General features: G+C 44.5%; 1 protein-coding gene across 6 annotated transcripts in view; it reads left to right on the top strand.

Moving 5' to 3' along the window:
• The window catches only part of FNDC3B (fibronectin type III domain containing 3B), a 363,538-nt gene that overhangs the window by 286,833 nt on the left and 53,072 nt on the right, over nt 1-23,633 (top strand). For all 6 annotated transcript variants that reach the window (XM_043594896.1, XM_043594895.1, XM_043594893.1 and 3 more), the window contains 7 exons: nt 11,495-11,619; nt 13,098-13,272; nt 15,099-15,185; nt 16,572-16,710; nt 19,384-19,455; nt 21,601-21,719; nt 23,430-23,535. In XM_043594896.1, coding sequence (XP_043450831.1) covers nt 11,495-11,619; nt 13,098-13,272; nt 15,099-15,185; nt 16,572-16,710; nt 19,384-19,455; nt 21,601-21,719; nt 23,430-23,535 — 823 coding nt within the window. The remainder of the gene's footprint in view (nt 1-11,494; nt 11,620-13,097; nt 13,273-15,098; nt 15,186-16,571; nt 16,711-19,383; nt 19,456-21,600; nt 21,720-23,429; nt 23,536-23,633) is intronic.

Below are 23,633 nucleotides of genomic sequence, written 5' to 3'. Positions count from 1 at the left end.
TTGTCTTTAATGTTGCATTACTGTTCCACAGAATTCACTTGGAAATTACTCACTAATTGTTCTGCCAGAGGTTAGCTGCCTACTTTTCTCTGTTAGTAATCATAACTAGATAGTCCTTGAGTTTTAAGTCAGGGTGGGAAGTAACTCTGACTGGGAGATGGTAATGAGCCACCAAAAATGGACCACACGGGTGTCACTGGCTTTTCAGCTGTGGCCATCAGTTTTGATCTTCCCCTGAGACGGAGCAGTTTTCATAATGTGGAAAGGTACGCACTTTGCTGGTCCCTTCCTCCTCCTGTGGTGACTCAGATGAGTTGTGGCGTTTACAGGCATGGGACCTGAGAGCCGACCTTGCATTTTTATAGACTTTTAGCCACTGTTTGCCTCCGGGAGATACCATTGGAAAGGAAGGAGGTCATTTTTAAAGTACTGTTCTACTTGACTGTTGGATGAGCCACCATTATATTTTAACCTCTTCCTGATCACAGTGTGGCCCCCACCCCCACGTTTACCCCTACATTTGCATTTTAATTCACAAGTCATAGGCTTCCGGCTGGCAGAAAGCAGGCCCAAAGCCTTATGAGGGTTTCTTTCTTTTGCTAGATTTGAGTTGTATACCCAGCCTGACTTCAAAGAAACAGCAAACTTACCGCTTTATGAATCCAGTTTTAGTTTAATCCAGAATTATGAGTAGGAGAACACAGCAAAACCATGCTTCGATGCTAGGTTTCTCAAGGTGAACGTTCTTTCCCACAATGGAGATTTGGGGATAGGAGTTCAGGAGGGAGGACCTACTGCTTAAAGCTCACTACCCCATCCACTAACCCTCCCTGCCCGAGAGCTAACCAACCCCTTTGTCCTGCCCACATCCCTCTTTTGGGCACCTCCAGAGCCACATTATCTGCCCTGTTGCTTCTCTGCCCGATGGCACTGAGGTATCCAGTAGGGGGTGGGAGTTTTTCTCTAGAAGCTAAAATGTAGGGATTGAGGACAGATCTCTCTAGGGTAGGGAGGGGCTTTTACTAAAAAGAATTAGTAACCTCCAGTTGACTTGCACATCAATGCCTGCTCGGTCTGTTTTAAGGGATGGTGATCTGGCCTTTTTCTTTTCTTTTCTTTTCTTTTCTTTTCTTTTCTTTTCTTTTTTTTTTTAACGAGTAAAAGAACAAACTTCACAGTCAGATAGGAACTTTCTTTTCCATTTTAGAAAACGTTCAGTCCTGTAAAGGAAGTGTGTATGGAAACTTGTCAACAGAGTTTTACTCTTAGATAAGGTTTTCGGTTGTACCATATAGAAGCCATACCTGGTGCTGTGTGGCCTGGAACCCTATTGCTGATATGTCTCAGTCACATGGCATCCACTGAGGGAGACTTGGATTCCGAGCGTCTGCTTTATCTCTTACCAGTCAAGCAAGTAACTGAGGCCCCAAGTCTTAGCTTCCCCACTCGAAATCAGTGTCCGTTATCCCACTGGGGTTCGGTGGGTTAACTTGGGCAACAGCAGATGCAGTGTAATGAGTATTTCATGTCCCCTAAGTGCATATTAGGATCTGGGGCAGGAAAAGTCAGCCGTTAGAAGGACTGTATGAGGAGATTGTGACATTCTTCTGTGGAACTTTGAGGAGCCTTGAGGCTAGTGTCTCCAGTTTGAACAAAACAAACACGGATGTCAGTGCTATATATAGATGTTAATTTGCCATTAGCTTGGCTTCCGGACATGACATGTAGAGAACATATGAAAGAACCAAAAAAAAATAGCTTTGTGGGAATGTGACTAGTACAGTTCCCAAGATTCTTCCTCCCATGTGACTCAGCTAGCCCAGATAGGAATTTCACATGTGGCCGTCCTGGTGACTAATGAGCCAACACAGCTGCAAAACATAGGCGACTAAGAATGACATAAATGCCACAGAAATCAAGGAAGTATAATTTGACGTAGAAAGAGCAGGGGAGGCCAGCAGCAGGTGGAGCCCACAAAGCCCCTGGGGACCCATTATCGAGCCAAACCACGCTCAGCAGTCCTGTTGCAGAAACCTCATGGAGCTGACAGCAGGCCATAGATTGTCGCTCCGTAGACACTTAGGAAGAGCCAACTTAGCTCATTTAGGGATTGAGCTGGCCCCTTAGCAGGTGCTTGGTAATTAGTTTACTAAAAACATTGCTTCTTAGCTTAGGTGTCACACAATTAGCACTGATAACCTTTCAGAATGCTTCTTGGCACCAGTGAATTTGCCCATGGCTTCTCTGGTTGGACAGACAGCCATTCATGGAAGGTACTGGAGCTTCAGCAAAACAGTGACTTCCTGGGTCTCCTACAGTGCGGGAGAGAGCCCCCTGAAAATCCAGCCGACGCTTTCTCCAAGGTGCCGCACTGCTTTGGTTGCGTAGCGTTGGTGCAGTGAGAAAACTGGTTTGCATTCCCCAAGGCATCGCCCCTGCCTGACTGAAATATAAGGGAAGCTGCCACTTGCCAGGCCTGTGTGCTCTTTCAGTCATTCTCGGGGAACGCCCTCATGGAGATTGCAGAGTGGGGTCCCGGGATCATGTGGCACTCGCTCCATCACAAACCATCTTTCACACAGGAGCCTTAAGCCCAGTCAGTGACCTGGCAGAGTAGTAGTGTTTTGCCACATCACAGACCTTCAGTGCCACACCCACGGGTGGTTTCAGAGAGCCGGGGGGGGGGGGGGGGGGGGCAGCATCCTCCCCTGTAGGCTCTGTTGGTGGGAAGTAGGCCAGGATAGATTTAGAACTGAGAGGGGCTCATGGGTACCAAAGGCAGAGCTAAGTTAAAAGGAGCCCTCACTTTTAGGGACCTCCGCCCCAGATATCTGCACACCTGAAGCAGATTCTGTCATTTGTCATGTGTGCAGGATGGGTTATTGTGTGTTTGGGGAGCAGACTTTGTGGGCAACTTCTGGCTGCTACTAAATGACAAATCCCTTTCTTGGTCCGTGGCACCTAATTTATCAACTCATGTTTTTCATGCTTGTTGGATGCCAGCTGGAAGATGACTGCCTTGTGCCTTGGCCAGGTGGATGGACTAAGTCCGTCCATGCCGTGGTTCACGCGTCAATACTACGGCAGCCTGTCCTACAGTCACCCCTTGCTACTTTCCTTTCCCTTCTCTGGGCCAGTGGCAACCTTCTGGTCTTATCAAAGCACTGGACATTCAGATGAGCCTCCATATTGGGAGGAATATATAGGAACGTTGTATTCCTTGGATTCAAATCAGAGGACCTGCTGATTATCCTTGACTATTTCAGGGACCTAAGCCTCTCCCACTAATAGAAACATCTAGTGTGCCAAGGGCTAAGATGCATGCAGTATTTATTTAGTAACATGCAACACAAACAATCCCACCCCCCTTTTCTTACCCGTGAAAGTAACTCTGTGCCAGTGTGCTCAAAATGAAAGAGCCATCACTGAGGGGAGAGTGAGGTTTGGCACGAGGAACCTTTGAATCCACCCAGATGTGGAGCGTCTCTACCCCCTGTTAGGAACCCCTCCTTATATATGGTTATGCTGAACGCATACACGCTCTTTTATTTCTCAAGCCAACATTTATCTTTGATGTTGCCTAGGGCCGGCCAGTGCTGGCACGACTTCTAAATATAGACGTACTAGCAGACTAAATCTTTGAGGCTGGCAGTAGTTCAGTTGGCCAGCGCAACTTTATTTTTTATTTGATTTATCGTTGCCATTTTTGACAGGTTGGACTATACTGTTACAGAGAGTGCCCAGCCCCAGAATCATTCGGCCCAGGTCTCGATCCAGCAGCCCTGGGCCACGAGCACATGACAACTGATAAGCAAGTTCACGTAACTTCTTTAGCAGGCAGTTAGTTACCAAACCTGGTAAGAGCAGCTCAGCTCCGGAAGGCAGTGGGTGCGGCTGTGAAAGAACCTGTGAGACAAGGAGGTCGATGGAAAGAGGCCTAAGGTTAAGAAACATCAGGAAGAGTTCTCATGACCAGAGGGAGGTGGTTCTCCATGGATTCTAACGCCCTTGTGGTGGCCGCTCTGATTTCCTTGTGCCAGGAATCAAGCTGTCTTAAAGAGGAACAGGAAGGATCTTCTCCAATCTATTAATTAGAAGGCAATTGAAAATATCAGCCAACTTCAGCTAGTAGTGCCAGTGTGGGGAATACAGGCTCCCAGGGTTGTTAGTGCCAGGCTAATTGGAAATGTTAGCCAAAGCAACCACATTCCCCACAGTCTCCAGAATTACTCTTGGCAGAAAAATACTGTAGCCTGAATTAATTGAGTTAGGCATGAGTTATATGTATAGAATCAGCCGTGGATGTGTTAAATAAGCTCTTTTCAATGGGAAACCAACCCATTTAGAGGATTCATCTTCCCAAGTACTGAGGGCAGCTTTATGAAGACATGGAAATTAATAAAGAAGGAAAAGTGACTTGAAAAAATAGTCTTTTAGTTACATAGTTCTACAAATTAAGAGTTACTTTTAAACATATTTTAACCTTAAAAATCAGTTGCATTTTATGAAACGGATCAAATGCCTTTTATTTAGCAGTTTTTAAATAAGCAGACCCATCTGTAAATTGACATCTCTACTGGAACTTTATTCCATTATGGGTTTGTGAACAGATACCACAGAGAGGTGCAAACCTAGTACCACGTGGTGGTCATCTGAAAGGTTTTTTAATTTGTTCACTCCAGTAGCTTTAGGCTACACCATACCTGAACCGTCCCCAAAAGACGGTTGCATGTCTATATTTTAAAATGTGTCCGGGGCGCCTGCGTGGCTCAGTTGGTTAAGTGTCCAACTCTTGATTTTGCCTCAGGTCATGATCTCACAGTTCCTGAGATTGAGCCCCGTGTCAGGCTCAGTGCTGACAGCGCAGAGCCTGCTTGGGATTTTGTCTCTCCCCCTCTTCTCTGCCCCTTCCCTGCTTGCACACTCTCTCTCTCTCTTCTCTCTCTCTCAAAAATAAATAAATCAACTTTAAAAAAATCTCCCGTTTCTCTACAGCGTTTGGGATAGTATTAAAAATCTTGCGTCAGTCTAAAATATAACGCTGTACGGTGTAGTAACCGCATTGCCCTTGCTTAACAATTTGGGTTGACTTTATCATCTAGGAATCTGGTTACAGTTTTAGCTGCCACAAAAATTCTTAAAATCTTTTCAGAGGCCTTACTTTGTTGGAGGGCTTTGAGGAAAAAAGGCATGTACCAAGTGCATACAGAAAATAGAACCCTTTATTCAGTCAGACATTAAACATTTGGGTTCTAGCACGCACCTTCCACTCCCTTACCTCCTAGCTATTTATGACATGAGGGGAATTTATGAAAGTTCACTGAGAAACATCATACTATTAAACATACATGGACATCAAAATAGATGAGTGCATAACACTCATCTATCACAAGTTCATAATATCGCATAACAGATTACCTCAAAACCGGATGGCTTAAAACAATTACTTTCTTAGGCTCATGCGTTCTCAGTTGGGAATCTGAACCAGGCACTGGGGGAATGAAGTATGTGTTCCACAATTTCTAGAGCTTCAGCTGGACAGAGAGGCTCATTGATTGGGATCTGGAATCTTCTGGTGGAGTCTTGACTCGCTAGTGGTCACTGCTGGCTTGGATGGAACGTCATCTGGGGCTCCCTTGCAACGTGGCAGCCCCAGAGGAGTCAGAGTTGCGAAAAATGAGTCTTCTGGGGAAAAGACAGAGCTTTATCACCTCTTCAGACCTAGCTTTGGAAGTCACACAGCTTCATTTCCACTCTATTCTGTCAGTAGCAAGCGCGTCACGATGTCACAAGCCCACTCAAGTTCGAGGGAAAGGACCGTAGACTTTCTTAGTCATGCAAAACCATTAAAAACCTTCTTTTCCCCTTGTCTTTGTATAGCACATACAGTGTTTCAGGTACTGAGTCCTAAGATCGTCAGATACAAGGTCGCAGACTTTGAAGGGCAAAGTCTTGTTCCTACCTCTGCTTCTCTTCCAAGTGTCCTGGGAAGAGGGAGAAGGAAGGCAAATATGTACCCGGGGATGCAGTGGTAGGTAGGACGGCACTCATCCTGGCACCCGGTACAGTTCTGCTAGCCCGGAGGGTGTGGCTTGGGGGCGCTCAAACACTGCTCTTCTCAGTTAATAGATGGAAGACATCACTGCCTGCTCCCTTACTGGTAAGGACAGGGAACCCGTGAGATGAACAGTATTCCTGCCACAGGTGTCACACTTGAAAAGCAGGACCATGTGTCCTTTTCCCTTGGGTGACTCACACGAGGTCAGCAAAATATTTAATCTGGGGGAGGAGATAATTAAGAAACATGTTACGATTTTATTAGCTATAAAATTTAAATTTTTTTTTTAAATTTTTTTTTTCAACGTTTATTTATTTTTGGGACAGAGAGAGACAGAGCATGAACAGGGGAGGGGCAGAGAGAGAGGGAGACACAGAATCGGAAACAGGCTCCAGGCTCTGAGCCATCAGCCCAGAGCCTGACGCAGGGCTGGAACTCACGGACCGCGAGATCGTGACCTGGTTGAAGTCGGACGCTTAACCGACTGTGCCACCCAGGCGCCCCTCAAATTTAAAATTTTTAAAACTACAAATTAGAAAGAAATGGAAAAATATTTAAGTAAATAGTAAAAGGGCAGAAGAAAGATCAAATAGGATAAAAGAGACGATGTTCCTTAAAATATTTAAAGCCTTTTACATTTATAATTTATCTCCAAATTTTATCTTGCAGAATGAAAGATTTCAGAAGGCACGTCCTTTCCCCCACTCCTCCCAGTGGCTAGGGGAGTATCTTTGTCCCTGAGGTTATTAACACGTCTTGAAAAGAACATTTCCAAGGGTGAACCATTCTCTGCTATTTAGTCACGTAGGAGTCCACGTTTTCCATGTTCCTCTATGCTTCCTTCTCTTATCCCTGGCCGTTCACAGTCTGGCATAACGTTGGAGGTTATTGACAGTTGACATTCTTCACAAGTTAGCAGGAACCTTATAGGACCTAGAAGAACATCTGGACTCTGATTATTATTAGGACTTGTAACCAAACATGTGACCTTTCTAAAAAGTGAGTGCTCTAAGAATTCTAAGTGTTACAAGACTGACACTTTGCCCAAAGATGGTGCCTCTCTTCGGTATGTGAGTCTAAACGGAAAAGAGACACCTGCTCACCCAGGATGAGACAGAGAAGATGTCCTGTGAATATCTGCCAGGTGAGCTCGGTGGTGAAGAGAGGTGCAGTGGTGCAGGGCATGGGCTGCCTGCGACATGCTCGAGGGAATGGGGAGTAAGCCGATTCGGTGGGGTCTCGGATGTAGATAATATGCAATGTACTTCAGTTTCATCGGTAATAAAGAGGAGGTGAGGCAAAACTGAGCAGCTCGGGCCCAGGGAAGGGCTGATTTGACATATTCTGTGTACACACACCAGCTTGCTGGCCTTCTGGAGAGCAGTTGTGACCGGGAATGGAAGACAAGCACCCTGCGCCCCGCCTCCTGGGAAACAGTTCCATTTGTCTGGAGGCCATGGGTGCCGATTCGGTGCTCTCAGGTGGGGTCTGGGTGTGGGATGTTGATAGATTAACAACAACTGTGGATCAGGTTGTATGAGAAGAACACTCGGCTGAAATAGGAAGGTTTCTAATGCCACGCCCCATGCCCAGTTTGAGTGTCTTAATCAGCACAGAGTGGGTTTGTGCTCCAAGATTCCTTCACATCTAGTAGAGATGAATCTTGTCCTTGAACTCAGTTGCACTATAGAAACCTGCATTGGGGCATGCCCAGGATTCTGAAATGGAAACAAGCCAGGGAACCCTGAAAATGTGCCCCTTTTGGTTTGTGGACACCGGCAGTAGAAAGTCAGGCCAGAAGGTGGCTAGCGATTGCATCGCCTCGTGTCAAATATAGCTTAGTGCCTAGATCTGTTCTAGAATAATGAAGGGTGTGGGCTTGAAGCCTCCTTTTCTGCTCTTTGTCTAATTGGAGTGAAGTTTTCTTTCCTTGCTCAGAGCAGGAACTTAATTGCTCCTCTTGGGGCGGTTCTGATCCTGTTCGCTCACATGCTGCATGATCTCCCCACAGGCAGAGAATCGGGTACTGGTAGCAGACACGTGCCAGCCCTTCCCTGTAGACCAGCCACCACCCAGGCCCCGGCTCTTCCTCTTCCTCTGTGTGACACAAGACAAGGCCAGGGCCCCTGAGGTCCCTACTGCCTGAGTCTGATCAGATTATTGACAATAGACCTAACAAGTGACTAGAGCTACTCCTTTCTGTTAGGACCGTGTTTTAGTAGGGAACTTCGGACAAGGCTGACTTGAAATGATTAAAAGTAAGCTTCCAAGCAAAGCTAGTGTATCTCCGTAATCTTGTGTAGTTTAAATTAGGTTTTATTAGAAAGGGTCTGTGTTCCAGAGATCATAATCTCTCAGAACCATTTGGAGCCACGCTCCCTATAAAATATCAAAGTTATGACTTTCCGTCTGTAAAACTTCACTAACAGTGATGCTTAGACATATCTAATTTCTGATAAACAACGATAAACATCCACATTACCACCCCTATCAGTTCATCTGAATCTCTGTGTTCTAAAGCATTATCTTTTTTTTTTTTTTTTTCTTAAACCCTATTCATTTCTGTCAACAAAAAGAGCTGGGTAATATTTTATTCACAAATGCTGTTTGCAACGTGGCCTCCTTCTTGGTTTCCAGACAGATTCTCCACATCACCTGTACCTTTGGACATGTGCTTCCTCCAGAGCCCAAGCCCCAGAGCTCTCTGAGAGCCTGGCACAGTCTGTCCCAGAAGACCACGGGGATGCTGTCTCCCATGGCATTCTCCAGCTTCGCTGGCTAACTTCTCAGCTGTAGTTTGCTTTTGCGCTGCAACAGCTTGTGTGAATATCAATTTTTTCCTCCCCAGATATCCCTTTTATATTAAACTCCATGTCATACATGAGTATTTCCTTTTACTCAAAAGCTTCTCTCATGTTTGAAGTACTTTATTCACCTACTGTCCCTTATTTTTGCTTATTCTCAATGACTTCTAAACATTTACCAGTGAGCCTCACTTCCTTCATTCTGTGAACTCTGTGTACTCTTACCCCTTCGGACTCTACAGATAGTGTTTCTAAAACTTGTTTCTAAGGTTCCAGCAACTCTGGGTCTTCTACAGGTTGTTAAGGACCACGCACATAGTAGCACATCTTGAAAGGTGGAAAATTTGGGGTCCTCTATCTAAACAAGTTGGAGTTTATTTAGCAATTGTGCCTCATACTGAAGCAGGGGAAAAAAAAATGTTAGCAACATAGGGAAGACGTCTTGAAGGCTACAGAATGCCTCTTCTAATTCTTTAGTGAGCCCCAGTGCTGTGGCCCTTTAAAAGAAAAGTCTAGTCCCCATCATCCATCTTTCCCATTCTTTTTTCTCATTTAAGCCGCAGACAGTCCGGCTTTTACCATATTAAAGCAAATCAACCTAGTAAGGAACAGACTGGCTTTTATTTACTGGCTATAGTTCTAAGCACCAGAAATGGGCAAAGGAGACCAAACAAAGAAATAGGAAAAATGAGGCATTGAAAGGGAGCCAGCATCGGGGTTTGGAAGACATGAGGCTTCCGTGGCGGCAGGATGTGCCTTTCTTGCACTGTTTACTCTGAGCTCAGAAATAGAGGAGGAAAGAAGGTAGATCACACTACAGCTCAAAGTGGATACAAAACATACCAGGGTGTGCAAGGAGTGTAATCAGACACTGGATGTAATTATGCAAATGTATGTATGAACGGTTTTTCTATGAATACATCATCTGCAGCAACCTTAACACTCAAGGTTAAAGTAAGCATAAGGGCGTGATAGGCCAGCCACGCGGTGACTTTGCACAAGTAGCAGCTGAAAAATGTTATGCTTTACTGTTTGCATCTGAATGTACTTTGAAACCTTGATAATATGAACTTTGAATCTTAAAGATTAATAGGACTTCCACTCCCTTCCTGGAAAGGGCATCACCTTGTTCGGGGAGGGGAGGCTGGGGAATTAAGTCTGAGGATGAACGTGCCAGGGTTGTTTTTTAATCTGTTCACCCTCGTGACACTTCAAGCTAGTTGTATGTTTATTTTATTTTTAATTAAACTTCACCTGGAATGTGTTTCAGTGGTAAGCATTTGGAGGCCCGCTTCGAGGAAGGAAATGCTTAAATTTGCTCAGGAGGAAAATGTGCTTTCATCTTTCTTTATAAAATAAATCGAGAACTTCAAACATTTCTGAGGGCCCTGGGCCCAACCGTCTGATTAGAATGCTAAGATCCATTCAGTGTTAGCATGTAAAAGGTTTTCTTTGTGTGAACGTAGATAAAATGCTGTGGATTATGGGTATGAAATATTTGTTCTACTATATGGCTGATATGAGGATTCCATGCCTGAGTATGGGTCAGGGCAGTTAAGTTTTTTTTCTTTTAAGTCTATTAAGACAACCTACTGGAGTGTTTTCGTTTTACTTCAAAGAATTTGAAGCATCATGGAAGACTACAAAGGCATTAAATATATATTTCCAGCCTCATAAGAAACTTAAGAGTAACGATAACACATAGAAGTGAATTCAGCCATTGTTCCACATGCTTATCGGACTTTCAACTCTGCAAGCAGCGATTGAGCTCTCTTGATTGTCCAAAGCACTGTTACAAGGGAAGCAGATATGGGCAAGATTCAAAGGCATGTGACCCATATTTAGGGATCAGTGAGAAATAGCTCACCATTGCAGGAATGCAAGTGTTCAAGAGTCGGGGGGCAAAGTGGGAAAGGAGAGGACTGGGGAGGGCTTTTCTAGCCACACCAAGCTGCATAGGCAGATCTTAGGTGCTATGCGTCTCCAGAACTGTCGATCCCCGCAGTGAGGGCAGACTTGCTCTCGGTTGGTCAGATTGGGCACTTTGACCAACCCAAGTGAGGAAGATCTTAGAAAAGGTGCGTTGGGGTCCCTGGGTGGCTCAGTCAGTTAAGTGTCCAACTTTGGCTCAGGTCATGTCTTAAAGTTTGTGGGTTCGAGCCCTGCGTCGGGCACTATGCTGACAGCTCGGAGCCTGGAGCCTGCTTCAGATGCTGTGTCTCCCTCTCTCTCTGCTCCTCCCCCACCCACACTCTGTCTCTGTCTCTCAAAAATGAATAAATGTTAAAAGGAAAGAAGGAAGGAAGGAAGGAAAGAAAGACGGAAGAAATGGTGCATTGCTTCGTACCTGAGAGAACCTTTTTTATTTTGTTAACCAAAGCCACTTTAGAAGGACCACAAGTACAATGTGTACTTGTCTCAGTTACAGCCTCTTCTGTAGTGTTTCATGTTAAGGATGACATTTCATTGTCGTGTGCTTTATGTACAAAGGAACACACCCCTAGAAGCTTTCCTTCTGCTGGTTTTGTTCATCCAAACCAGGAAATGAAACAATTGTTCAAAATGCCTTCCTCATTTTCCTACTGTATGCTTTGTTTTTAATTGTGTACGTTGTTTTACTGTTTTCTTTTAGGGAAAAAGAAACAGCGGTTTCAGACAGTGCTTCTTTGGAAGTCAGAAGCACTGCAAGTTGACAAAGCTTTGTCCGGCCATGGGGTACACGTTCAGGCTGGCTGCTCGGAATGACATTGGCACCAGGTAGGATGTTCCCTCGCCTTCATGCCGTTAAACGTACCGTGTGGTGATTCTGTGTCTTCCTCTCATGTTGCTGGAAGGCATGAAGACATCCACCGCCTCCACACTGGACCGATTTGAGATTTTCCTAGAGGGAATCGAATGAGAGGGTAGAAGGCTTCCCCGGAGGTGAGGAGTGCTGCTGTGTGGCCTCTGTGTGGTCTCACACGCTGTAATGCCAGGGCCCCACTAGGGGTCTCTGAGAGCCAAGATGAAGGCAGCAGTTTAGGTTTTGAAAGAAATACCTCTTAAGGCGTTGTTTTTTTTTCAGAACACGCGCTGTTTCCTTTCATCACTTTAGCAAGCTACTTGTTCAGCTGCCTTTTCCAGTTGTATCTGAGGTTGCCTGATAGAGAGGAAGGGGTGCTGGGCCAGCCATTGTCGTCAAGCCCTGGCAGATACTCACAGGATTGGAGAAAACCTGGACCGGCCAGGGCACCACAGCTTGCCTCCAGGCTGCGGAAGAAAGACAAGAGCAGGTGTCCAGTGGAGCGTCTGTGGATTAAAGACGCTTTGAAAAGGCCATATTTCAATTGCACTTCCTGGGTAACTCTTGATTAAGGGAAAAATCCTTCGTCTTTCATCACTGCTCATTGAAAATCTTAAAGGTTCAGCACATCATTGGTCCCCAAGCTTTTTTCCAGCCTCAAGAACATCACAAGGTTTTACAGCCCTCTGTCCCCACCCATGATAGCTGTTGCATTTTTAGAGTCTACTAGTTGAAAAAGTCATAATGATAAAGGCTTCAAGAGTTTGTAAGTGAATCGGAAGCACCCACAAACTTTCAAAAAATAGCCCCGTCTGTATTTGTAAAACGTTTATTTCATCAGCAGACAATTATCTGTGCTCACACTGATTTGAAGGTTCCTTGGTAGCTGTGGGTCATAGCTTAGTAACACTGCACAGTGTTGTGCTTTCTGCTGGGTGCTTTCAGGGGGAAATCAATTCTTAAATATATTGTCCTGTGATGTGGTGTGCTTTTTTTAGTAGCAGAGTGAAGTGGGGAATCAGGCAGACCGAGAGTTGGGGTAGGGGATATCACATAAAGGATACTTGCCTTCCTTTGTTTGCTGAATCTGTCATACCCCGGCCTTTCCAACCCAAGCAAGTTGGGCAGTAGGTAGGTTCATCCTTCCTCGTTTAAAATGCCAAGACTCCTGGGGCACCTGGGTGGCTCAGTCGGTTGAGCGTCCAACTTTGGCTCAGGTCATGATCTCACAACTCCTGAGTTCGAGCCCCACGTCGGGCTCTGTGCTGACGGCTCAGAGCCTGCAGCCTGCTTTGGATTCTGTGTCTCCCTCTCTCTCTGCCCCTCCCCTGCTAGCACTCTGTCTCTCTTTCTCTCAAAAATAAATAAACTTAAAAAAAAATTTTTTTTTTTAAATGCTAAGACTCCTCACATGTTCCTAAATGTGCGTCTTACTGGGTTTATCTCTCTGTAGTGGTTATAGCCAAGAGGTGGTATGTTACACGTTAGGAAACATCCCTCAGATGCCCTCTGCACCAAGACTTGTTCGAGCTGGAGTCACATGGGTCACATTGCAGTGGAATAAACCAGAAGGTTGTTCACCTGAGGAAGTGGTCACCTACACCTTGGAAATCCAGGAGGATGAAAACGTAAGCTTTGTAGATTTTGTACCCTTGCGTGTGTTTTGTGTAAGTCACGTTGTCGTTAACATAACAGGACGCCATCAAATTATGTTCAAATTACGTTTGGTTCAAAACCAAAGTCTCAATACCTACCACTACCATCACCGGCAGCAACCTGTCCTTGCCACAGTCATCCCTGTCTCAGTGACATTCCTGTCCTTTTGTTCGGGGAAGCCAGAAAATTCGGAGTTGTCCTTGAACCCATCTGTATAATCAGTCGGCAAATCCTTTTCAATCTTGCTTCAAAAATCAACCAGAAATCTGGCCATTTCTTAGTATCTGAGGCTACTAGCCTTTCGCAAGCCACCATTGTCTCATCCCTGAATAATTGTAGTGGTCTCTAAGTACTTTCCCTACCCTCCTCCTTCTCTGCTATAGTCTGTTTTCCACACAAAGCCTGAGTGATCTGTTCAATAGATCTGTCGATGCTCTGCCTAGAACCCTTCCTGTCTCTGGTCCTTCACCTCAGAGCCCTTACAATGCCTATAAGGTTCTTTGCTATAGGATTTTTCTTTAATGTCCTTGTTTCTGCCCTTGTGTGTTTGAACACGAGAGCAAGCCCTAACCTCAGGGCCTTTGCAGTTTCTATGCCCTGTAGCTAGAAGGCCCTTCCACTTATCTTTGACTCTTCCCTCATTTCCTTGAGGATCTCTTCTCTCACACGTCTTCTGTGGAGAGCCCTCCCCTGGCCGCCTTGTATAACAGTACTATCCAGTAGAACTTTCCACAGTGATGGAAATGTTCTGTGGTTTGTGCTATCCGATAAAGGTAGTGCCTAGTCACACATGAGGATTGAGCTCTTGAAATATGGCTGTGGGGCCAAGGAACTGAATTTTCAACTGTATTTAGTTTAAATTTAAAGACCCCATGTGGCTGCTTTAGTTAACCTGCACAGCTATAGAGTAGCACCTCACTAGATCCGCCCCTCGGTCTTTTGACCCAACTTGATATTTTGGGCCACAGCACTTAATACCGCATAAAATGCTTCATAGTTAGATCCGTTTCATTTTTTTAATCACTTTGTCTACCTGGCATGTAAGTTTCTTGCGGGCAAGGCTTTGTTCTTGGACAGTGCTGAACCCCTAGAACGTGGAAGGAAGCCTGATGCGTAGAAGGTGCTCGGTGATATTTAATGATTGAGTGGATGGACGGGTGATTGAGAATACAGTTGAATGAATTCAGTACATTCAGCTTTTAGTGGGATATTAATCCTCTTAAAGGGATCATGCCTTTCCCATCCCAGGTGTCCTTTCTTCCTTGGCCAGAAGAGGACACTGTGTGGTCAGAAACCTCAGCCTCTGTGTATCACATAGCACATTGCAGCTGGACAGCGAAGACCGCAAGAGGCTTTTTTGATAATAACGTTAAATACGTATTTTTAAAATGTACACTGCTTTGTCACATAGTACTACTTGGTGGCTTAATTCTTTATTGAAAATACTTACTGAGGAACCTTTCCTCTGTAAGGAAAGCATATGGTGGCATCCATTCCAAAGCAAATTTACATCCTCTCAAAGAGAGAGCATTGTTCTCATTCATGTTGCTATTAGCCTCACAAGAAAGTTGTACAGACCCAGCAGAACCTACAATGAGACAAGATTATTTTTTTTACTTGAAGCTGGAGCACGATACACAGCACCGTGGACTCCGACTCCCCTTTCTGCCGTAGCCGCCGGACGGACCTCTGGCAGCCGGTGGCGATGGAAAGAGGCAATAGAAAGATCCCATACACAAAAGTATTTAATGCCCAGATTTCATGATACTGATGTCTCTTTCTGGCTTTGTTTTTGCAGGATAACCTTTTCCACCCAAAATACACTGGAGAGGATTTAACCTGTACTGTGAAAAATCTCAAAAGAAGCACACAGTATAAATTCAGGGTGAGTCAACCATTTTGGTACCTGAACTGCTTGAAAAAAGAAGCAGTTGCATGTTTTACCCATTTACCATTTCAAACGGACTCTGTCCGTTAAGAAAATTTTGAAGTTCCCTGCACTTTACATTTTTAAAGTGACACAAAATGCACACCATACTTTAATTTTAAACCTAGTTTTGAGAGAGAAAGCTACTGTCGTGTGCTGTAACAAATTGCATTACAGCGTGGCCAGATGCCCTCACCCAGGAGCACCCAAACTGAATGCTCGGTGCACCTATCTCTCCCCCACTTTTCGATGTTTCTCCTTTTTATTAGATTTCTCTTTCACTCTCCCTCTTCCCCTTTGCTCTTCTGCCCATTTCCTTCTTTTGTCTTCCATTACCCACTCCCTCCCTACTTAGGCTTTGCTTTGGTGGTTAACAACCACTGTTAATATGACCATAGGACTTTGTGTTGTAACGAGAAACAAAGCTTTGCAACTGATAAGAGAGGAAAAAAAGCAGGGATATACCTGAGTGGCTCAGATGGTAGTGCATCCAATTTAGGCTCAGGTCATGATCTCACGGTTCACAAGTTCTTGTCCCGCGTCAGGCTGTGTGCTAACAGCTCAGAGCCTGGAGCCTGCTCCGGATTCTGTGTCTTCCTCTCTCTCTCTGCCCCTCCTCCTGCTCTGTCTCTCTCTCTCCAAAATAAACTTTTAGAAAAGAGAGAGAGAGGAAAAGCAGTAAATAGCATCCTTTGCCATGGTACCCTTTATTGATCCATGCACAGCACTGGGTTTTCTGATAGGACTGCGTGCGGTTTGGAGGGAGAAATTTATCTTTTGATTCTACCCTTCCTTCTCTGATTTGGAGGCCAAATGATGTAGCTTGGCATGTAGTAGTCATTCAGTAAACAGTTGTTAGATCACCAAGTGAAGTGTGTGACTATTTGAGGAAAATGAGTTTCTGATATTTAACAAACGCTTGCTGTTTGGTGCCATGAGAACATAGGTAGGTATACTGCTAGCATTTCTCCACAAGGTGGCATTGCCCTACTCTTAAATAAGTAAGGTTATTTTTACCTGCTTTCCCCTCCCCCAATTTCTCCCCACAAAACAATAAGAACTAGGTGGTAACATACTGGTTCTATGCCTTCTTGAAAGGGTAAAAATGTCTTTAGCTGCAACCCACCTTAGTGTTTTATTTGTAATTGTCAATAGCTAACTGTACAGAAAATAAGCACCCCATAAAGGAAATAACTTGTAAATCAGTTGTTTGAGATTGAGAGAGAGGAGAAATGTCTGTCTGTGTGAATTTACAGATGCCTTGATCTTGCCTTGGTAAAACGTCGCCATTTCTTCAGTACGTGACATCTAAAGCATGTTCATATTTTTTCCGTGGTGTTATAGCTGACTGCTTCTAATGTGGAAGGGAAGAGTTGTCCAAGTGAAGTGCTGGTGTGTACGACGAGTCCTGACAGGCCCGGACCCCCCACAAGACCCCTCATCAAAGGACCAGTTACATCTCATGGCTTTAGTGTCAAATGGGGTATGTTTTGCTACCATTGCTGTTGCTTGTTTTTGATAGATTTTTAAAAACGGATTTCAGTGGTGACAAACCAAAATAAAAAATAAGAGGTATTATTTGTGGGGATTTTACAGATTTGGAATATATGTATCAGAAACATCCAGAGAATTCCACTGGAATTGTCCGTTTTACGAGCATTTTACTTTACGATTTTTCCTGTATTGTTTTGCCTCCTACACTTCTATTACTGATTTGAATGTAGTAATCTCTGAATATGTATTCATTCTTCAGTAACTTGCCCTTAACAATGGTAGTGATATTTAATGTGAAAAATGGATTTATAAAATTAATATTGAGAATAAATTTCAAACTTTAGGTATGTCATCTTAAGTAAATTTTGACATACAGAATGTTCAAGTTAAGAACTAGGAAAACTTTCGTTTTTGTTGTTTGTATGTAACCAGAAGTTTTGAACTTCAGGAATTTTTCTTTTTTCTTCTTTTAAATGTTTATTTATTTTTGAAAGAGAGAGAGCACCCATGAGTGAGGGAGGGGCAGAGTCAGAGGGAGGCAAGAGAATCTGAAGCAGGCTCCGGGCTGTCCCAAAGCCCAACATGGAAGTCGAACTCAAGAACTATGAGATCGTGACCTGAGCCGAAGTGAGATGCTCAACCAACTGAGCCATCCAGGGGCGCACCCCACTTCAGGAATTTTTCCTGTTGAAGTTCATTAAATGGTGTTTGAGGGTATCTGGTGGAAGGATATTCTGGCTCACCTCTGCAGCTCGGATTATTTCAATGAAGTGAATGCCTTTAGAATATTGATAAAGATTTGCAATGTATGTATGTAAAACTGTATGTAAAACTGCTTTACAATTGTATGTAAAACTGCTGGGATGTGTATAATTATCACCAATGTGTCACAATAGTATTGGATTCCTGAAAGGCAGAAAAAGGAAAAAGAAAAGGATTTAATTTTTTTATTTTTAAATTTTTTTTTAATGTTTGTTTATTTTTGAGAGAGACAGAGTGCGAGTTGGGGAGGGGCAGAGATAGAGAGGGAGACAGAATCTGAAACAGGCTCCAGGCTCTGAGCTGTCAGCACAGAGCCCGATGCGGGGCCCAAACTCAGAAACTGTGAGATCATGACCTGAGCCAAAGTCGGAAGCTTAACCGACTAAGCCACCCAGACACCCCAAAAAAGAGACTTAAGATTTTACCTGGCAGCCAGGTCATATAAAGGGAATTTAAAATATTATTAAAGAGGCTTCTGGCTGGCTTGGTCGGTAGAGCATGTGACTCTTGATCTCAGGGTTGTAAATTCAAACCCTGTGTTGGATATAGAGATTATATAAAAATAAAGTCTTAAAAAAAAAAACCCCACAGAGCATTTTTTTTTTTTAAGTTTATTTATTTTGAGAGAGAGCAAGAATGAGGGAGGAGCAGAGAGAGAGAGAAGGAGAGGGAGAATCCTAAGCAGGCTCCGCATTGTCAGCACAGAGCCCCACGTGGGGCAGGAAATCATACACCATGAGATCGTGACCTGAGCCGAGATCAGGAGCCAGACACTTAACTGACTGAGCCACCCAAGCGCCCCAACACAAAACGTCATTAAACTGTTATTGGAGGTCAACCGTTGAGACATAAAACTGTTTCAAGTTACCTAATAATTTTGAGGCAGAATTATTAGGATATCTATTTCCTTGGAAGATGGACATGATTAAGAGAAACTGTAAAAATCTAGGTGTGCTTTTCTTGCCGGATTGTGAAGCTTTTTCCTCACAAAATCCTAGAAAGTAAATGTTTACTTTCATTAGCTATATGCTATAATATTTAACTTTGTAATTACTGTTTTAAATCTTACTGAAATGTGTATGCATTCATGGAAATACCAAGCGAAAGAAGGGCCATGAAGTTCCTAAGTCTGTATCTAAAATAGAGACTTGGCAGAACTGATGGTAGAGGGAACCTCTGCATAGTCTTACAAAATTACAACGCAAGGTATTTTGCTGCTCAGAAAAGAAAACTCTCGCGGACGGAGTCAGCAGTGGCGTAAATACCCATAGTCCACAGGGCTCTGGTAATAAGCCAGCACCCCTTCCTCAGACCACCTGTCTGGTGCGTTCTCGACTCACAAATTCGGTTGCGTATCAGATTCCCTTGGGATATACAGTAGGCTTAGTGGCAAACCGTGATGGAACATATTTATTACGTGTTGATGTCTTGTTTATTTTATCAGTAAATTTTGCATTTCTCTTTCCTTCCCTCTCCATCTCAAAAGAATCCGGTCACTGGTAATCTAAGTGAGGTAAAGAATAAAATAAATAATGAAAGAGTTACGTATTTCATCTTATATAAAAATTGAATGTTAAAGAGCAGGCTTCAGAATTCTCAAAGTCGATTTATTAACTCAACTCTTAGAAAAATTAATTCATAGTTTGAGTTTTGCTCATATTTTGCTAAATAACTGACGTTTCTAGACCTAAGAACTTCGAATAATCTGATAGCACTCAGGGCTTCTTGGTGGTTTTGTTTGTTTCTTTTGTTTTTCAAGGGTAATACAGTAATTATTATGCCTTTTGCTTAAATTCAGAATTAAGGAGTATAATGTGACATGTTTTCTGTCTTCTAATGATATTTGTTAATAAAAATCTATGCCCTTTCATAACTAATAAGGCATCTGCTTACTCTCCAGATCCTCCCAAGGATAATGGTGGTTCAGAAATACTCAAGTACTTGCTGGAGATTACTGATGGAAATTCTGAAGGTGAAGTTTTAGGAAATTGTTTTCCTCAAATCCAGTACCAACCTCTACTTTCTAACATCCTAAAACATCTGTATGGTAATAGTGGGAAGCCGTCAATTCTACCAGTAGTGCCATTACAACAAATAGACCATAATCACATATTTACAGTTTTCTCTTTTACACACAGCATCAGGGATCAGGGTATGCTTGAAATGTACATTTTTATCATGTTTTTAAATGTTCCGTGTCCTTTCTTTAAGCCAGAGGTCCTAATTAATCGAATAATTAAATTTTCATCCCCTGTCTTGGCACACTTTCGCTGAAAATTCTTACGGGCAGAGGGAGTGTCAGAAGCAATCAGCAGGAAGGATAAGGTGGAGAGAGCAGACGAGTTTGGTAATCGACAAGTTCCCACGTACAGCGATGGCAAACAAAACATCGTATTATCGGGAGAGAGTGACAGTGTCACAGTCCCACTTTCCTGACAAGTTTAGCAAATGCCTTTCCATCTTTGTGACGTCTGAGTCAGACTGTCATCACTTGTGCACTATGTGGATTAAAGTAGTACAGTGTTAAAGATCAGATTCCTTAAGAAGTGCCTTTAAAAATACTCGATCTTTTTTTTCTAGTAAAACTCATTAGGCTTTAATAGGAAAAAAATATAGCCGTCAGAACTTTTAAAACGACCTATCTCGCCATTCTGATAATCCCCGTAACCATTCATAACGGTGACTTTTGCGAACAAGCCGGGCAGGCGTGGGCTGCTCTTTTGCCCTCTACTTGCGGTGACCACCTGGAGCCCTGGTTTTCAAGCCGGTCCGCTTCTATTTTGGACTAAGAACGTAAGAATGCTTTGAGGTGGGCACAGCTGTTCTCATCATAAAGTCCTCTTCTGGGCTAAAAATTTGATTTAGTTTTTTACGTTACAAAAACCTACCGAAGAGAGAAGGCAGGTGTCTGCCGTGGCTCCTTGTGAAAGCATGTTTTCCATTTTCGTGACTCTCTTGACCACTGATGATATCAAATCAAACTAGATGCCGTTCTCTACTGAAAGTTAACAGCTTTGCCAGCACATAAAGTGGGTGATTAATTGAATCTTGTCAGTCATCCCTGTTCCCATGTGCCTCTTCCCAGGTTTCTAGCCAGCGATGTCCTAATAACGCTTTTTAGTGCCCACCCACAGCCCCCACGCCCCTGGTGCCTGTGACTTCATTGTAAATCTGTCCTAATAAGTGGCCAAGGGAAACTTACTTTAGTAAAGTATCTTGGGTAATGGGGGAAAATATTTTCTTGGAAACAACTTCATGGAGAGAAGGCCTTGGTGAAATAGTCCCCCAGACGTGTGGCTCTGTAAGGAGAGCGACACAGAGGAGGGAAGCCTGCAGCAGCCCAGATTTGCGAGGTGGGCGGGCGGCCGGGGGAAGCGGCCCCCGATGCTTTGTCCCTGGTGGCGTCAGCCTTACCGGGCAGTCAGACTGCTGCAGCCTTCAGCAGCCCTGCTTACTTTCTTTAGTCCCGAGAAGTGGCCAGATAGCTAGGTCACCTGAGTGCTTCATCTTTAATTCGTCACCCTCCCAGCCATTTTTGTCTCTTATGTGAGCTCTGTGAAGACGGCAGGCTTTTCCCCAAAGGACTCTGTGCATGATGGGGAGATTTCACCACCCCCCCCCCCCCCGTGCCCTCCAGCACGTGAGAGCAGGAGGGACTCTTGAGCATGTCCCAGACTGACCAGGAGCCTCCTGGCTGGGCAGCCTTCCCCTACCCAGCTGGCCCCCAAGGCCTTCTCTCGCCACAATCATCTCACAGCTCGCTTGACCCCGTGCTCTGTCTCCGTTTCCGCCCACCCCACCCCACCCCCCACCCCCGTGCCAACAACGGGTTTCTGTGGTTTCCAGCATCCGAACCTCATAGTCAGCAAATATAATAATGGTGGTATTAAGTAGTCTAGCCTGCAGTACTAAGTATGAAAAATGACTCCGTGTCATTTTAAATATTTAACTTTGGGAAGGGAAGGGAGAGAGGGCCCTTGGCTATTTAAAAAAAGAAGAAAAAATAGGAGATGCTGGTTTTCATGGAAACTGCTTAGAGCTTGTTCCCCTCAGGAATGGCTGCTACTGTTCCGCGTTTGCAAGAGGCACAAACTCACACGCGAGTCTTGTTTTACAGCGAGCCAGTGGGAGGTGGCATACAGCGGATCGGCTACAGAATACACTTTCACCCACTTGAAACCAGGCACTTTGTACAAACTCCGAGCGTGCTGCATCAGTACTGGTGGACACAGTCAGGTCGGTTTTGCCGTGGCGCGAAAGAAAAACCTCTTGGGTCGGGTTCAGACAGCCACTCTGTAACATCACGAGACAATTACTCTCTTAGAAAGTATCGTCACAGCACAGCCTGCCACGGGGTCACATCAGGAAATGAAAACAAGAGTTTTTTCCAGTTGAGTTTTTTCCAGTTGCGTTTTCGGAGGACATGAAAGATAGGCCTGGGTGATTCTCAGCTAAACTGTGGAATTGTCAAGGCGCATTTGTCACTTAGTTGTTTCTCGGAAGACTTTGGCATGATCCCAGGTGACGGTTGAAAATTGAGTGTTGTCCGAAATTCGTCTCGCTAAATAAGAAGAACCTGAGTTATTGCAGTGCTAGAAAAGGATAGAATTCAGGGTCAAAAAGACATGACCTCCTGCACAGCTCTGCTGTTACCAAACCTGGCAGTTTTGTGAGAACAGGGGATGCACCTTCCCCAAGGTGCTTTACTGCCATCTGCTGGAAAAACCACACAAATCTATGACGACTGAGCTGAGTGACACCATTGCAGTTGTGCAGTGCCCAACTTACACACCTGTAGGCAGCAGCATATCCCTTGCTCTCCGCTCTTTACTTGACCTGAGATCGGATAACATGTCAGGAGCCTTGGTTTCGACCACACAGGGTTCTCATAGGCTTAAAATAACCTCAGAAATACACAGGGAGTGCGCTAGAAATCAGATACTAACTGGCTGTAACGCGCATTCAGAAATGAATGAAAGGCAAGATGGTAAAAAGCCATTTTCATCGTAGGGATGTTTCACATCATGGTTTGAAACCATTAATAGTGAGAGACGGTAGCTTATAGCCCTGTGCTGGGTTTATGTTTCTCAAGAAGACTTGCCGTTAGGGTGCCTGGCTTTGCAGTCAGCAGTCAGCACACCTCCACTGGTGTCCTGTGTTTTTCTTTTTCCCGCAAGGATAGCAGTGCCGTGATGTTTAGGCTACCCACATAGACTGTGAAAAGAAGGTCCAGTTAGACCACCGTCCAGCGCCAGAGCTCTCTGTAGTGCTTCCCTGGGTGGGCTGTCCCCACATCCAGGCCCCAGAGGGTCAGCAGGCACCTCCTGTGTGAGGTGTCTAGGGTACCTCTCCCCTGCAGCACTTCTTCTCGGGGGGAAAAGGGAGGAGTCTGGCCAAGCTGCAGAGTTGCACCTGGTTTTCTCCTCTTGCAGACAGTCGACTTCCACATCCCCGGCCTTGCACAATCAGCTCCTAAAAGGAGGCCCGCTTATTTTAGCATTAAAAGAACCTGCCGGTTAATGTCAGACTCAGTTGATTAATACTGAATTTATTTGCTCTTCTGCCCCCGTATGTGGATGGTTTCACCGTTTATAGCACCATTTAAAAATGTCATCCAGCTGTTGTTTTGTGTTCTCTTCTGTCCTCACGACAGATCTCTCTAATTTTGGCTTAAAGGAAAGCAGTTGTGTGCTTAGAATACACAACCCGTGGCTACGAATCTGACTTCATAAATAAGCATTTTTACCAGTGCCACATGCAGTGTATGTTCACGCCTGACACGCACACGAGAGAAGGCCCTTCTGCACAGAAATCAAGTGTGCACATTCACCGTGTGATCCCCTTTGGGCAGCGTGTTCAGTTACAGGGTAGGATCTGCCTGGGATGTAGAGGTCTGGTGAATTCACAGTAACTAAGAGATGGTTCTCTCCGGTGTTTCTCCTGCAGTGCTCTGAAAGTCTCCCTGCTCGCACACTAAGCATTGCACCAGGTCAGTGTCGACCACCGAGGGTTTTGGGTAGACCAAAGCACAAAGAAGTCCACTTAGAGTGGGGTGAGTGAACAAATCTTCACGTTGACATTGACGGTTGGGACAACTGGAGATGGAATTGGAGATTTCATGCTTTGTGATTAAGTTGGCAGTCTGCTAAC

Source organism: Prionailurus bengalensis, chromosome C2, assembly GCF_016509475.1.
Source record: "Prionailurus bengalensis isolate Pbe53 chromosome C2, Fcat_Pben_1.1_paternal_pri, whole genome shotgun sequence".
Taxonomy (NCBI): Eukaryota; Metazoa; Chordata; class Mammalia; order Carnivora; family Felidae; genus Prionailurus; species Prionailurus bengalensis.
The sequence above is the reverse complement of the archived record's forward strand: the minus strand, read 5'-3'. Positions and strand labels throughout refer to the sequence as shown.